The 17,053-nt window shown below is 45.3% G+C and overlaps 2 protein-coding genes across 2 annotated transcripts; both read left to right on the top strand.

Annotated features, from left to right (window-relative positions):
- The first annotated feature begins 1,763 nt into the window (after positions 1 to 1,763).
- On the top strand, positions 1,764 to 14,886 carry LOC148892143 (large ribosomal subunit protein mL45-like). The gene is made up of 8 exons (XM_089005754.1): positions 1,764 to 1,862; positions 4,285 to 4,477; positions 6,140 to 6,257; positions 7,369 to 7,467; positions 7,561 to 7,609; positions 9,555 to 9,704; positions 14,275 to 14,448; positions 14,529 to 14,886. The coding sequence occupies exons 1-8, from the start codon at positions 1,800 to 1,802 to the stop codon at positions 14,625 to 14,627; spliced, it is 945 nt and encodes a 314-aa protein (XP_088861880.1). The 5' UTR covers positions 1,764 to 1,799; the 3' UTR covers positions 14,628 to 14,886.
- A 1,409-nt stretch (positions 14,887 to 16,295) lies between these two features.
- On the top strand, positions 16,296 to 16,967 carry LOC148892142 (large ribosomal subunit protein mL45-like). The gene is made up of 2 exons (XM_089005755.1): positions 16,296 to 16,529; positions 16,610 to 16,967. Exons 1-2 carry the CDS (start codon positions 16,311 to 16,313, stop codon positions 16,706 to 16,708), a joined length of 318 nt encoding a protein of 105 aa, XP_088861881.1. The 5' UTR covers positions 16,296 to 16,310; the 3' UTR covers positions 16,709 to 16,967.
- Positions 16,968 to 17,053: the final 86 nt, after the last annotated feature.

The raw sequence follows: 17,053 nt of genomic DNA, 5'->3' as shown, positions 1-17,053 counted from the left end.
CGAAAAAAATGCATTCATAAATTATATGAATATCCGGGTAATTTTTAAAACGGGATGACATTTGTGATGAAAAAAAAAACTACGGGAGAGCCCCCCGCCCCTTTACTGAAAAAGAGGGCAAAGGGCGGAGTATGCGAGACGGATGTGTGACGTGCAGACAGTTTTGTGTGATCATCCTTTGTCGGCACGTGCACGCGGACGCGTTCACAGTGACGTCACAAGAGGCGTGTACTTTTTTGTAATGTCCGTGCTTTGGCGTGCGCGCGTGTACATCAGAGAGGCTTGACTTCCCAAGCCCCCGTGGTAACGCCTTAAAAATGCTGTGGCCGTGATAATTGACAGCCGTACGAATGTTTACAAAAATAAAATCGCTAATTCATCAGAGTATTGTTGTTGTTCAGTGTGAACTAAATCCCTTTTTTTACGTCTCAGATTCCGGTTAATGTCGATCCTATTTCATAACCTATGATGCTTTAATTTATGAATTGGATTGGATTTGCCTTTATTCGTCTCACAGTGGAGAAATTTACATTTCACAGCAGGAAAGTAATGAAAGGAATGAAAGTAGAAAAACAAAATACAGGAGTTGCTGGAAAGGCAGCCACTCTCGCAGTGCCGTCTTCAAAGTCAAAAGTCAAAGTCAGCTTTATTGTCAAATATGCTAATATGTATGACATACAGCACAGATGAAATTACTGTCCTCTCGGACCCAGCATGCAAGGCACTTATTACTAATTACTTTAACAAACATAATAAACATGAAAACGCCAATTTGCCGGGAGAGGGGAGCCGCTGCGTGTTCACGCGCCGCCATCTTGGGAAAAACAAAAAAACAAATATGACAAAACAAAGACACAGTCATTCATTCTTCAGGACTTGCTGTACCCTCTTTGTGATGACATGAAGCAGTTCTATGGTGGATGAGGGACATCATGGTGGAATTTGCACGTCAACTACAAGCTAAATGTTGAAAGCAAACACACAGCTGTGGCATCCATTGATGAAAAGATTGTCTCACATCTCCTGTCCCACGTGAATCCGCTTCAATTCCAAGCCGCGATAGCTCCACATACGCATCTGCGCGCTGCGCCGATGCTCCTTATCGCGGGCTCCTCAAGCCATGCATCCATCCAGCCACAGACTGTACAACAGCACCGACCTTTCCGCTGAACAAAGCGGGGCTGTGAAGATGCTGCTCATTACAGGTGCAAAAAAAGCACAATGGCCCCAGAGCTGTGCAGCAATGATAGTCAAATGGCACCGACATTCCTCCTATTCAAAAACAGTACTGGCATATTCATGCTGCCAAAAAGGCGCAACCGCTCAGCTCAGTCTCCTCCTTGAAGAATGTTGTGGCACAAAATGCTGAAAAACAATCCGTATCCGTTCCACACGACGCACAACAACACAAAGTGACAAAAGAAAACACGAAAACAAGACAAAAACAACAAAAAAGCAAGTCTCATGAGAGCACTTGCTGACGGCTGCCTACTCGGGCACCCTCTTGGACTCCTTTTATGAAATACTGAAATTGAAGTTGAAATACTATTTGAGTGAACGCTGGCGCGAATGGCTGCCGCTGCTCACCCGCACAAAAAAATCCCGTGACTGTAAAGTGTCCTTGAGAGTTTTGAAAGGCGCTTAGAAATTATATGTATTATTATTATTAATAATCCAAATTGCTGTACAGTCAGTCTCATGCAATTTGTGTAATATCGCGAGATTGCGTGAAGTGCTAGTGAGTTCAAGGGTCACTACCGGAAGTAGTTTTTCTCCCGTTTCCGCTAAACGGAATCAGAATGGCGGCGGCCGTGACGAAGACGGTAGCTGTACTACAGCGAGCGACATGGAGCGTCTTTAAGGTGGGAACGACGCCACACGCAAACCATCTTTGCCGGACGATAAGACCAGTCTGCATGAAGCGGGCTCATTTTGTTGCTCTAACGGAACCGTCAATTACAGACTTTTACGGTCGCCGCATCAAACGTAGTGTTAGCATTAGCTAGTTAGTAAGGGCACACAGGCTACTTTCTGCAGGTGGACGATGGTGGAAGGATGTTTTACATACATGCAGAATGTCATATGATATTAATACTATTTTAATGTAATCATTTTATCCCTGATCTGTTGGACTAAATCCTAAAGGAAAAATAAATCAGGCAGGAGTGTTTCCGTTTATTTTGAGTGTTTCCTGTTATTGATAACGCCTCAAAGCTCCGGTAAATTTTAAAGGGCAACCGACGTCACTTTTTTTGTTTTTTTGACTGACATCAGAAAAACGTTTTATAGCATCTAAAATACCCAAAACACGCAGTATGATATTTTTATTCAAATGCAAAACACCAATAAAAATGACTTAAAGTGTCCAAAATCTGCAAAAAATTGAGCTGCGAATTGGGCATTTTCAGAAAGTCCCGCCCCCAGTTCGTGACGTCACGCAAGACGTCTTGCATTGCTTATGAATCAAAACAATGGCTTCAGATTCGGATAATATGCTTTCTTGTTACACATCCAGTTATGAATATGATTCAAATAGTTCTGAAGAGGAAAGCATACGTGTTTGCCATCGGTTAAAGAAGTCCTTCTGTGTCATTTTGAGGCATCTGGACTGCAATGTAACGTCCCACAAAAGAGGCAGAAAAATGGCGACCAGCTCCTGTGAGGAATGAATCAGCTCGTTTTCACACGCTGATACATTCCTTGCATGGAGCTTGGAATCCCTCTGCTGGCGGCTTTTGGATGTAACACAAGGGTTTCAAAAAAACAGTACAGCAAAATACATTGACGTGATGAAAAGACGCTACAATTCATCTTTTTTACGGTCAGGAAGCGGTCCTTTTCTGACGTCACGTCAGGACTCGTCACCAACTCAAAAACGAGACTTCCTGAATGTTCAGCACGAGTCTTAAAACGTAAAATATAGCTATATACGGTGGAATCTTATTAAAATACGCCCAGTAGAAGTCATTTGAAGCCATTTTACAAATTATGGACACAACTTGTCCGGAGACGTCGGTTGTCCTTTAAGTGTACAGTGAAACCTCAGCTCACAAATTTAATTGGTTCCCAGAAAGTGTGTTTAAGGCCAAAAGTTCGTCTGCCAAACATTTATTTCCCATAAGAAACAATTAAAAATAATCCATTCCCAGGTCCCCATAAAACATAATTTTCTAATAAAAAGACTTAAAACTACACAAAATATACCTTATTTTATGTATAATAAATAATCTATGGTATTGTAATGAAAGAAATACACTGTACTATATAATAAAGTCATTTTCCCGTGACTGTAAAGTGTCCTTGAGAGTTTTGAAAGGCGCTTAGAAATAAAATATGATGATACGTCTGTGTAAGCTCTCAGTCGTACAGGAGTGGTCCATCGATGAAAAGGTTTCTTCAGCCGTCATCTGTACTTCTTTGAAGGTGTTGGACGTTTTGCTTCTTATCCAAGAAACTTTATCAGCAAACTAAAGTCTTACTGGGGACGACAATGAGGTTAAAATCTTACCTAAAGAACATAGATGGTTTGAAAGTGGAGTAAAAGAAGCGATTTTCATAAAACAACTAAATCCTTCACTAAACCGATATGGTGGGGTGAGGTTCAATTTGGATCGTTCATACAATAGCCTGCTTAGGCAACATAGGATTAGTAATACTGATGAAGTGATACCGGAGGAAGTGGGGCAATCAGGCCAGTCGTTAGTCAGGACGATAGGAACAATCTGGAACCGCAGGGAGTAGTCCTCTGCTCCCCCCAACCTGAGAGCAGGGACCTATCATAGCAGAGTCTGGCACCGTCACGTCTGGAATATAGGGACAATAGGGATATACAGTAAAGTCTCGTTATATCGATATCGGATATATCGATAGTCCCTGTTATATCGATACTATTTCTATGCACGCACGGAGAAAATTACATGCAAACAGGGTCGGATATATCGATAGTCCCGGTTATATCGATATTTTTTCGGACTCCCTTGAATATCGATATAACGAGACTTTACTGTATATATACGTATATGTAAACTACCAGTAAGACTTTAGTTTGCTGACGAAGTTTCTTGGATAAGAAGCGAAACGTCCGACACCTTCAAAGATAACGGCTGAAGAAACCTTTTCATCGAAAATATGATGTTGATGATGATTTTGTTTTGACTGGTGATAGACATTAAGTTGAAAAGGAATAATGTCACACATTCAAGTGGTTGAGGCAACTGTAAAATGTTGTTTTTTTTCCATAAAATGAATGAGTGAATTTTTTAAAACCTGTCATCCTTTCATTAGGCTGCCGAAACTTCAGCGCCACGGCACCCCGTTCCGCTTTTCGTGCCTACGCGGACCAAGAAACGCTTTTTCGTGCCCCCAGCCGTTGGAGTCAAAGGCAAGCAAAATGTCAACCCAGAAGCCAAGGCCCGAGCAGCTGGCGTCGTCTTCCGGCAGCAGTACATGGAGAGACCCATCAACATCGCCTGCACCGGTACTCTGCCATGCCATTTACAAATCTTGAATTTTGTCCGGGATCTCAGACGTCGGTCATACAGTCTCTATATATAATCCTATAACATCATAATAAAAATATAAATACAAAAAATAAATATAAATAAAGAGAAAAGTTTGGCTCCCCTCCCCCCCAAAAATGCTTTTGCTGCAGGTGCGTGTTTGCTTTCAACATTTAGCTTGTAGTAGACATGCACATTCGACCAGGACGTCCCTGATCCACTGCTGAAAAGGACGCTTTGATCCTCTCCTCTTTCATCTAGAACTGCTTCATGTCACAAATAGGGTACAGCAAGTGAATGAATAACTCTGTCTTTGCGTTGTCATATGATTTGTTAATTTAGGTTTTTTGTTTCGCTTTTTTTCTTCTTCAAGATGGCGCCCCAAGAGTGGCTGCCTTTAAAGCAGCTCCTGTATTTTGTTTTTCTACTTCTTTCTTTCCTTTCCTTTTCCGTTCATAACTTTGCTGCTGTGTAATGTAAAATTCTCCACTGCGAGACGAATAAAGCTACATCCAATAGAAGGTGTTGAAAAACTTCTGTGTATTTGGATGAAGGAAAAGCAGCTAGCAGGGGATAGTGTGAGTGAGGGTATTATCGCAGAGAAAGCACGGCAACTTCACTTAATAATAATAATAATACATTTTATTTCAAGCGCCTTTCAAAACACCCAAGGACACTTGGATATCATCAAGATCAATAAAACCACTTTATTTTACAGTAAAGTTTATTTATTTCATTACAATACAATTGCTCATTTATTATACATAAAATAATCATAATATTAATAATGCATTTCATTTCTAAGCGCCTTTCAAAACTCTCAAAGGCACTTTAGCTGTTACATGATCAGTTTTTCTGTGGATGAGCAGCGGCAGCCACACGCACCAGCATTCACTCAACCCGGAATTAACTCTGATAGAAAGCTAGCTAGCAAACAGATAGCGAGTTAAGTAACTCGAATAGAAAGCTAGCTAGCTAATAACAGATAGTTAGCTCGGCCTTCACTCAACCCGGAAGTAACTCAGATCGAACGCTAGCGAGCTAATTAGTTAAGACTGAATGACTGTCTTTGTCTTTTGTGTTGTGTCACATTATTTTTTTTTATTTTTTTTGGGGGGGGTTGACTTCAAGATGGCACTGCGAGAGTGGCTGACTTTACAGCACCTCCTGCATTTTGTTCTACTTGTATATTTTGTGTAGTTTTAAGGCTTATTTAGTAGAAAATGATGATTTATTGCGACCTGGGAACGGATTAGTCTCATTTTAATTGTTTCTTATGGGAAATAAATGTTTGGAAGATGAACTTTTCGTCTTTTACATACTTTGTGGCAACCAATTAAGTCCGTGAGCTGAGTTATCACTGTACTAAACTAACTCGCTTGAATAAGACCTGATTGGGGATGATCAAAGTTGATGGAAAACCTCTAGAAACATCATAAATGCTATTTGTATAATTATGTAGCAGATGTTTAATATGAATGCAATCTTGCATTCATAAATTGACGGCCCCCTTGACCTCCGGCGGATCTGTTTCATTTTCCTCTATTTTAATTTCTGGGATCCCTGTTGCATGCGCGTGTGTTGTAGCAGCAAAGCCTCACTATTTGACTCCTCTGAAAATTTATCTTGTTGTTTTCCAGCGGGAATCTTTGACCCCTACGTCCCTCCCGAAGGCGACGCTCGTCTTTCCTCGTTGTCCAAAGAAGGCTTGAAGCAGCGCACGGAGCAGCTGCGACAGAGCGCCTCGTCGCAGCTGGCGTAAGATTGTTTGCAATCCCAGTTTGCTGAAGCTTTTTTAATCAATCCACAGCATGCAGTGATACCTCAGCTTATGAACGCTTTGGCTTACAAACCACGTGACGCCACGGTGGCTGGCGGACTAGTTTTCTTTGAGTGCAGAGGTGGCTTGTTATCGAGTGTAGTACTTTTGCTATTATGGGAGCGAAAAGGACCCCACCACAGGCTAGTGTTAAGCCAAAGAGGACACAGAAGAAGGAGATCATCGTAAAACGCAGAGGTGTGCGTTTGTGTGACTTAGCGTACCCGTACGCTAAATTGCTATGTGTGGCTAAGGGTGTTTAAGTGTTGTATAAGCAAGGGTCTCAGGCAATGAAAGAGGTTGAAAAACCTCTGTTGATTTGGATTAACGAAACGGAGCTAGCAGGGGACAGTGTGAGTGAGGGTATTATCGCCCAGAAAGCACGGCAACTTCACTCGGATATCATCAAGAGGCAACGACATCAACGACCATAACAAAGGTCAATAAAACGACTTTATTATACTGTCCAGTTTATTTCTTTCATTACAATACCATAGCACATTTATTATACATGAAATAATGTATTTTTTTATAGTTTTAAGGCTTATTTAGTAGAAAAGGGACCTGGGAACGGATTATTCTCATTTTAATGATTTCTTATGGGAAATAAATGTTTGGCACAACAACTTTTCACCTTACACACACTTTCTGGGAACCAATCAAGTTCGTAAGATGAGGTATCACTGTATGTTGTGTAGTTTTAAGGCTTATTTAGTAGTACATTGGTTTATGGGGACCTGGGAACGGATTATTCTCGTTTTAATGGTTTCTTATGGGAATTAAATGTTTGGCAGACAAACTTTTCACCTTACACACACTCTGGGAACCAATAAGTTCGTGAGCTAAGGTATCACTGCATTTTGTGTAGTTTTAAGGCTTATAGTGGGACATTGTTTTATGGAGACCTGGGAACGAATTATTCTCAGTTTAATGGTTTCGTAGGGGAAATAAATCTTTGGAAGACGAACTTTTCACCTTACACACACTCTCTGAGAACCAATTAAGTTTGTAAGCTGAGTTATCACTGTATTTTTCTTGTCATCCTCTCAGAATTCGGAAGATCAAAGAGTTTGACGCCGAGTTTTCCTCCAAGGATTTTGCCGAACGAGCGCAGGAAATCTTCATTGGGGCTCACAGCGCCTTGTGCGCGTACGTGCTGGCAGCGGAAACGTTTCCAATTTTCTTTCTTTATGTATTTTTCAGGACATTTGAACAAGTTTTTGTGCACTCTCTTCTTTCCAGCTTCGACAAAGATAAGCTTCACTCGCTGGTGACGGAGCGCTGTTACCCGGTAAGTTCTCCAGGACTCCTTTCGTCCTTCCCAAGTTACGAAAATCATCCCGAATGAAATGAAAATGACTCCACCACAATTTTACAGGAACGAAACGAGCGCGACAGCAACAAATGTCCTTTGTTTCCGTTATTTGGCATTAGTACAGTGATACCTCAGCTTACCAACTTAATCCGTTCCCAGAAAGTGTAAGGCGAAAAGTTTGTCTTCCAAACATTTATTTCCCATAAGAAACCATTAAAATGAGAATAATCCGTTCCCGGGTCCCCATAAAACACAATTTCCTACGGAATAAGCCTTAAAACGACACAAAATACAGTGATACCTCAGCTTACGAATATAATTGGTTCCCGGAAAGTGTGTGTAAGGCAAAAAGTTCATCTCCCCAACATTTATTTCCCATAAGAAACCATTCAAATGAGAATAATCAGTTCCCAGGTCCCCATAAAACATCATTTTCTGACGGAATAAGCCTTAAAGCACAACCGACGCCTCCGGACAAGTTGTGTCCATAATTTGTAAAATTACTTCAAATGACTTGTACTGAGCGTATTTTACAAAGATTCCACCGCATATAGCTATATTTTACTCGCGCTGAATATTCCGGAAGTCTTTTTTTCGAGTTGATGGCGTTGCCTGACTGTGACGGCACGTCTGGAACGCCCCTGACCGAGAAAGCGACACACAATGCATTTTGGGTTCTTTGTTTGGTCTGAAAACTTGGTGTTGATGGCGAAATTTGAAGGAAAACACATAAATAACGCGATGGTAAATGGTTGTGTTGCACCAAGACTACTATTTGATACTAGTTGACACAAATTCCCAGCAGACAAATCAGCCCATTTGCAACGGAGCTTGGGCGCCATCTTTTGCATTTTGTGGAACACTACATTTCAGTCCAGATGCCATTGACGGCTCGAATTGATATGGGAGGATTCCTTTAATCGATTGCAAACATTTATGCTTTCCTCTTCAGAACTATTTGAATCATATTCATCACTGGATGAGTAACAAGAAAACATCTTCTCCGAATCTGAAGCCATTGTTTTGATTCTCGAGCAAGGCAAGGCGTCTTGGCGTGACGTCACGAACAAGGGGGCGGGACCTTCTCAAACTGGCCACTTCCGGGTTCAATTTGAAGTAGTTTTTGGACAATTTAAGTCATTTTTATTGGTGTTTTTCATTTGACAAAAAATATCAGCCTGCGTGTTTTTGGTATTTTAGATGCTATAAAACGTTTTTCTGATGTCAATTAGGAAAGAAAAAAATGGTGTCGGTTGTCCTTTAAAACTACACAACATATACCTTATTTTATGTAGAATAAATGTGCTATTGTATTGTAAATAAATAACTAAACTGTACTGTATAATCAAGTCGTTTTATTGATCTTTGTGATGGCTGTTGATGTAGTTGCCTCTTGATGATATCCGAGTGAAGTTGCTGTGCGATAATACCCTCACTCACACTGTCCCCTGCTAGCTGCGTTTCGTTAATCCAAATCAACAGAGGTTTTCTTCAGATCTTCTTCTGCTCGACCGTCATTGTCATTTGTGTCCTCTTTGGCTGAACACGAGCCTGTGGTGGGGTCTTTTTCAGTCCCATAATAGCAAAAGTACTCCACTCGATAACAAACCACGTCTGCACTCAAAGAATGGGGGTGACGAAAACTATTCCGCCATACACCGTGGCGCCGTGTGGTTTGGTTCGTCCGCCGAAAACTAATTCGTCAGCCAATTGCTCGCGAATTTGTTGTTTGTAAGGTGGAACGTTCGTGAGCTAAAGCGTTCGTAAGCCGAGGTATCACTGTACCAAAAATGCACTGTAACTCGCCTGTATTTCGCCTTCTCCCTGACGGGGTTCCTAAATATGCGTCCCAAAAAAGTGTTTGATTTGAAACCCGTCGGTTGCCACTCGTCACCCGTCGCGCATCCGCTGTCCGCGGCAGGAGATGACGCGGGGCAACCGCTACAAGACGCTGCGCTGGCGCCTGGTGGAGTCGCTGGAGGCACCTCGCGTGGTTCACGCCCGCAGCCCCGACATGGTCACCAAGGGAAACCTCTACGGACAGGTGACGGTCCGCATGCACTCTAGACAGGTGAGACCGCCGCTGCCGACCCTTTACTATTGCCGCCATGACTCTGGGACAAAATGGCATTTGGAGAAGGGGCAGGGGCCTCGAGAGGCCGAGCTACATTTATTGCAAGACAGCCATTGGAAGGGAAGAGGGGGAAAATTAAAGGACAACCGACGTCACTTTTTTGTTTCCTAACTAACATCAGAAAAACGTTTTATAGCATCTAAAATACCCAAAACACGCAGTATGCTATTTTTATTCAAATGCAAAACACCTATAAAAATAACTGAAAGTGTCCAAAATGCGAAAAATTGAGCTGCGAATTGGGCATTTTCAGAAAGTCCCGCCCCCACTTCATGACGTCACACCAAGACGGCTTGCATTGCTGGAGAATCAAAACAATGGCTTCAGAATATGCTTTCTTGTTACACATCCAGTTATGAATATGATTCAAATAGTTCTGAAGAGGAAAGCATACATGTTTGCAATCGATTAAAGAATTTATTCCGTGCCATTTTGAGGCAACATTGGGGGGGAAATGGATCACCAAAAAAGTGGCAGAAAATGGTGACCGATTCCACTGCGTATAGCTATATTTTACCTTTTAAGACTCACGCTTAATATTCAGGATGTCTTGTTTTCGAGTTGATGATGATGCCCGAAGTGACGTCATGGAGGGAACGCCCCTGACCGAGAAAACGACACACAATACATTTTGGGTACCTTTTTCGTCTGAAAACACTGTTGATCGCGAAACTAGAAGGAAAACGACATAACACAATGGTGAATCGTGTCACAGCCAATTGCGGTAATACGCATTAAGAAGGTGTAAGTTTACACAAATTCTCAGCGGACAAATCAGCCCATTTCCAACGGAGCAGCACAGTCGAGCACCAGCAGAGGCGCACGAGGAAGCTAACGAGAGGTAGCGCTTGGATTGCGGAAGTTTGATGCATGTTTACTCATTTAACTGTGAGCTCACCTGGTGAAAGAGAGCAATCGCCATATTAGTGGAGCAAACTGATTGGACAACATCTGCCAATTGTTGGAAATCTGCCTTAATACTACGTATTTTCAATTTAGGGAGAAATTTTACAGACAAATTCATGGTTGTGCTATGGGCTCACCAGTTTCACCCATAGTGGCTAATTTGTACATGGAAGAGATGGAGAAACAGGCCTTCACATTTTTCCCGGGGACAAAACCTAGACACTGGTTTAGATATGTGGACGATACTTTTGTCACAATTAAAAAACAAGAAATTCAATCCTTCACAGACCTCAACTCGGTAGACAACATTAAATTTACTCGTGAGGACATTAAAAGAGAACCAACTAGCCTTTTTGGATTGTAAAGTAATTATAAAAGAGGACAGAGCGCTAAAAACAGAAGTCTTTAGGAAGGCTACGCACACTGACCAATACTTACTTTTTGACTCTAACCACCCTTTACAACATAAACTAGGAGTTATCAGAACCCTCCAGCATAGGGCTAAACTAATACTAACAAGCGTCGAAGGCAGAGAAAAGGAGTCAAAACATATCAGGACAGCACTCACAAACTGTGGGTACCCTCAGTGGTCATTTAACAAATGTCAGAAAGAAAGAATAGGGAATGAAACAAACATTCTGAAGATACAAAAAGGAGAGGAGTAGCAGTACCTGACATTGCAGGAGTTTCTGAAAAACTACAGAGTCCTTTGGCAACACAAAATTCCTACTTATTTCAAACCAATAAACACTTTAAGGCACAGGTGTCAAAGTCAAGGCCCGCGGGCCAAATCCGGCCCGCCACATCATTTTTTTCGGCCCGCGGAAGCAAATCAAACTTGTTAAATTCCATGATGATTGCTAAAATCTGAGCCAAAATTTCATATTTTTGGATGTCAACCACAATAAAAGTCATTATTCTTGACTTCAGATTTGAAAACGAGTTATTCATTAATTTGCTGTGTGCTCTATATGTAATATTTGAAGGTATTTAAACATTCTAATGGCTTCCCGAAATTCATAACCGCCCTCGGGAGGAAACCATAACTACAATGTGGCCCGCGGCAAAAAATTACTTTGACACCCCTGCTTTAAGGCAAAAATTAGTGCATCCAAAAGATAGGCTGCCAAATGAAAAACAAAGTAATGTAGTTTATTCAATACATTGTAAGAATGAAAATTGTAAAGAGCAGTACATCGGGGAGACTCAACAAATTCTCAAAAAAAAGACTGTCACGGTTTTGCGAGGTGGTGATGGCGGGTTCGGATCCCAAAAAGCAGGCAGGAGGGAGCAGGAGGTTGTTTGACAAATTGTATTAAAATAAAGTCAGCAGGAACAAAATGTAAAACATCAAAATGATCTGAATGGAAAAAAATACAAAGTAGCAAAAGAAGACCAAACGTAAAAGCCCGCCAAGGTTAAACAAACACGTACACGATGCATGCTGCAACCAAGCAGCAAACAAACAAACAATGAATCGGCACCGGATGATCGTGCCAGGTGTCTTTTTAAGTGTCATTGATTGTAACGACCAGCACCTGCGAGGCTGCCGGCAGGGCTGACGTCGCTACCCGCTGGTCGCCAATTTGATCGGGACGACCAGCACCTGTGCAGGTGCAGGCGAGGCCGACAGCGCCCCCCGTTGGTCGCCAACCAGATCATGACAGTACCCCCCCTTCAAGGGGCTGCTTCCAGAAGTCCCAACAGTCTCCCAAAAGGTCCACTCGCCAGGGAACGGTCGGTGGAGAGGGCAACCGCGGCCTCTCCAGCATACGACGGGCGGCGGCCTGATGGGAACGGGACTCGGCCTGGGGTGGACGAAGACGCGGCACGGATCGTCGTGGGCGTGAGTGCGATCCCTCTCGCACGTTCACGCGACGGCGCATGGCTCTGCGTGGACGTCGAACTGCCAGGCGCAGAATGGCACCCCGTACGGCCGTATGGGACCAGGTCTCGGCCGGACGCCGACGTGGGCGTGAACTGCCCGGCTCCGGGGGAACGAGACGAGTCCAGAGCCGCTCCGGGATCCAGCGGTGAGTGGGGTCTCGGACTGACATTGACGCGGACGTTGCACGCCCACGTCCAGCCACGCTGTCGTCGTGCATGACGGATTGAGTCTCATCCACGACGAGCCGTGCAACGTCCGCGTCAATGTCAGTCCGAGACCCCACTCACCGCTGGATCCCGGAGCGGCTCTGGACCCGTCTCGTTCCCCCGGAGCCGGGCAGTTCACGCCCACGTCGGCGTCCGGCCGAGACCTGGTCCCATACGGCCGTACGGGGTGCCATTCTGCGCCTGGCAGTCGACGTCCACGCAGAGCCATGCGCCGTCGCGTGAACGTGCGAGAGGGATCGCACTCACGCCCACGACGATCCGTGCCGCGTCTTCGTCCACCCCAGGCCGAGTCCCGTTCCCATCAGGCCGCCGCCCGTCGTGTGCTGGAGAGGCCGCGGTTGCCCTCTCCACCGACCGTTCCCTGGCGAGTGGACCTTTTGGGAGACTGTTGGGACTTCTGGAAGCAGCCCCTTGAAGGGGGGGTACTGTCATGATCTGGTTGGCGACCAACGGGGGGCGCTGTCGGCCTCGCCTGCACCTGCACAGGTGCTGGTCGTCCCGATCAGATTGGCGACCAGCGGGTAGCGACGTCAGCCCTGCCGGCAGCCTCGCAGGTGCTGGTCGTTATAATCAATGACACTTAAAAAGACACCTGGCACGATCATCCGGTGCCGTTTCATTGTTTGTTTGCTGCTTGGTTGCAGCATGCATCGTGTACGTGTTTGTTTAACCTTGGCGGACTTTTACACTTGGTTTTCTTTTGCTACTTTGTATTTTTTCCATTCAGATCATTTTGATGTTTTACATTTTGTTCCTGCTGACTTTATTTTAATACAATTTGTCAAACAACCTCCTGCTCCCTCCTGCCTGCTTTTTGGGATCCGAACCCGCCATCACCACCTCGCAAAACCGTGACAAAGACTTTGTCAACATCGCAGGGATAATACTAGTGGGCCTCAATCGGCAGTACATATGCACCTAAAAGCTACCAACCGCTCATTTGACGACAATAAGGTTAAAATCTTAGCGAAAGGACATAGATGGTTTGAAAGGGGAGTAAAAGAGGCGATTTTCATAAAACAACTAAATCCTTCATTAAACCGATTTGGTGGGGTGAGGTTCAATTTGGATCGTTCATACAATAGCCTGCTTAGGCAACATAGGATTAGGAATACTGATGAGGTGATACCGGTCGAAGTGGGGCAATCCGTCCAGTCGTTAGTCAGAACGATAGGAACTATCAGTGGAGCAGATGCAGGGGGTAGTCTTCTGCTCCCCCCAACCTGAGAGCAGGAACCTATCATTGCAGAGTCCGGCACCGCCATGTCTGGACAGTAGGGATATATATATATATAGGGCCTAAACTACCAGTAAGACTTTAGTTTGCTGACAAAGTTACTTGGATAAGAAGCGAAACGTCCGACACCTTCAAAGAAGTACAGATGACGGCTGAAGAAACCTTTTCATCGAAATGTATTATTATTATTATTATTATTATTATATGGGTGGGTGCCCTCGTCCGATCATCTGTCCGTCCGTCCCGCAGACTCTGGCCATCTACGACCGCTTCGGACGGTTGATGCTGGGCGGCGAAGATCAGCCCAAAGACGTCTTAGAATACTTGGTCATGGAGCGCCACCTGGTGAACCCCTACGGACGCTGGCGCCTCCACGGGAAGATAGTGCCGTCTTGGGCCCCCGCCAAGGACCCCATCGTGAAAGTAAGCGCCGACGGTTGCCCGGCGGTCACTTGGGTTCTCGTCCGAGGCCGCTTTCCAAGTTGGGCTTCCCTTGTTTCTAGACCGTCATCATTCCCGGTCCGAAGCTCGAACCGGGTGAAGAGTTTGACGCCCTCAACTACAGAGTACCCCAACCTGAGGCGATGCAGTGGTCCAAATGAGCCTCGCCGTGTTGGGGCTGCCGCAACCCCTTGAAGCGGTATGGTGATTCGGCAAATGTGGTTTTCAGACTAGCTTCGGCCTGTGGCTGTCTAACATTGACCGACCGGATATTCTCCTGAAAAGACCCACGGTCGCGATGTGGTCGGCTCTAACGGCATCTATGTGCCAGCCATCTTTGTCCAATGTTTGATCGATGGGAACCACAACACCGTCAGGTTGTCTAATGCCTTCTTCCCGATTAAACCAGCATACTAAAGACGACTCTGGTCATGTAGTTTGTATTTTTAGATGCAGTGATACATACCTCAGCTCACAAACTTAATTGGTTCCCAGAAAGACCCGTCTCGTTCCCCCGGAGCCGGGCAGTTCACGCCCACGTCGGCGTCCGGCCGAGACCTGGTCCCATACGGCCGTACGGGGTGCCATTCTGCGCCTGGCAGTCGACGTCCACGCAGAGCCATGCGCCGTCGCGTGAACGTGCGAGAGGGATCGCACTCACGCCCACGACGATCCGTGCCGCGTCTTCGTCCACCCCAGGCCGAGTCCCGTTCCCATCAGGCCGCCGCCCGTCGTGTGCTGGAGAGGCCGCGGTTGCCCTCTCCACCGACCGTTCCCTGGCGAGTGGACCTTTTGGGAGACTGTTGGGACTTCTGGAAGCAGCCCCTTGAAGGGGGGGTACTGTCATGATCTGGTTGGCGACCAACGGGGGGCGCTGTCGGCCTCGCCTGCACCTGCACAGGTGCTGGTCGTCCCGATCAGATTGGCGACCAGCGGGTAGCGACGTCAGCCCTGCCGGCAGCCTCGCAGGTGCTGGTCGTTATAATCAATGACACTTAAAAAGACACCTGGCACGATCATCCGGTGCCGTTTCATTGTTTGTTTGCTGCTTGGTTGCAGCATGCATCGTGTACGTGTTTGTTTAACCTTGGCGGACTTTTACACTTGGTTTTCTTTTGCTACTTTGTATTTTTTCCATTCAGATCATTTTGATGTTTTACATTTTGTTCCTGCTGACTTTATTTTAATACAATTTGTCAAACAACCTCCTGCTCCCTCCTGCCTGCTTTTTGGGATCCGAACCCGCCATCACCACCTCGCAAAACCGTGACAAAGACTTTGTCAACATCGCAGGGATAATACTAGTGGGCCTCAATCGGCAGTACATATGCACCTAAAAGCTACCAACCGCTCATTTGACGACAATAAGGTTAAAATCTTAGCGAAAGGACATAGATGGTTTGAAAGGGGAGTAAAAGAGGCGATTTTCATAAAACAACTAAATCCTTCATTAAACCGATTTGGTGGGGTGAGGTTCAATTTGGATCGTTCATACAATAGCCTGCTTAGGCAACATAGGATTAGGAATACTGATGAGGTGATACCGGTCGAAGTGGGGCAATCCGTCCAGTCGTTAGTCAGAACGATAGGAACTATCAGTGGAGCAGATGCAGGGGGTAGTCTTCTGCTCCCCCCAACCTGAGAGCAGGAACCTATCATTGCAGAGTCCGGCACCGCCATGTCTGGACAGTAGGGATATATATATATATAGGGCCTAAACTACCAGTAAGACTTTAGTTTGCTGACAAAGTTACTTGGATAAGAAGCGAAACGTCCGACACCTTCAAAGAAGTACAGATGACGGCTGAAGAAACCTTTTCATCGAAATGTATTATTATTATTATATGGGTGGGTGCCCTCGTCCGATCATCTGTCCGTCCGTCCCGCAGACTCTGGCCATCTACGACCGCTTCGGACGGTTGATGCTGGGCGGCGAAGATCAGCCCAAAGACGTCTTAGAATACTTGGTCATGGAGCGCCACCTGGTGAACCCCTACGGACGCTGGCGCCTCCACGGGAAGATAGTGCCGTCTTGGGCCCCCGCCAAGGACCCCATCGTGAAAGTAAGCGCCGACGGTTGCCCGGCGGTCACTTGGGTTCTCGTCCGAGGCCGCTTTCCAAGTTGGGCTTCCCTTGTTTCTAGACCGTCATCATTCCCGGTCCGAAGCTCGAACCGGGTGAAGAGTTTGACGCCCTCAACTACAGAGTACCCCAACCTGAGGCGATGCAGTGGTCCAAATGAGCCTCGCCGTGTTGGGGCTGCCGCAACCCCTTGAAGCGGTATGGTGATTCGGCAAATGTGGTTTTCAGACTAGCTTCGGCCTGTGGCTGTCTAACATTGACCGACCGGATATTCTCCTGAAAAGACCCACGGTCGCGATGTGGTCGGCTCTAACGGCATCTATGTGCCAGCCATCTTTGTCCAATGTTTGATCGATGGGAACCACAACACCGTCAGGTTGTCTAATGCCTTCTTCCCGATTAAACCAGCATACTAAAGACGACTCTGGTCATGTAGTTTGTATTTTTAGATGCAGTGATACATACCTCAGCTCACAAACTTAATTGGTTCCCAGAAAGTGTTGTT

Source organism: Hippocampus bargibanti, linkage group LG10 (genome assembly GCF_051943395.1).
Source record: "Hippocampus bargibanti isolate YZ-2025 linkage group LG10, ASM5194339v1, whole genome shotgun sequence".
Classification (NCBI taxonomy): Eukaryota; Metazoa; Chordata; class Actinopteri; order Syngnathiformes; family Syngnathidae; genus Hippocampus; species Hippocampus bargibanti.
Note: the sequence above shows the minus strand (reverse complement) of the source record. Positions and strands in the feature narration are given on the sequence as shown.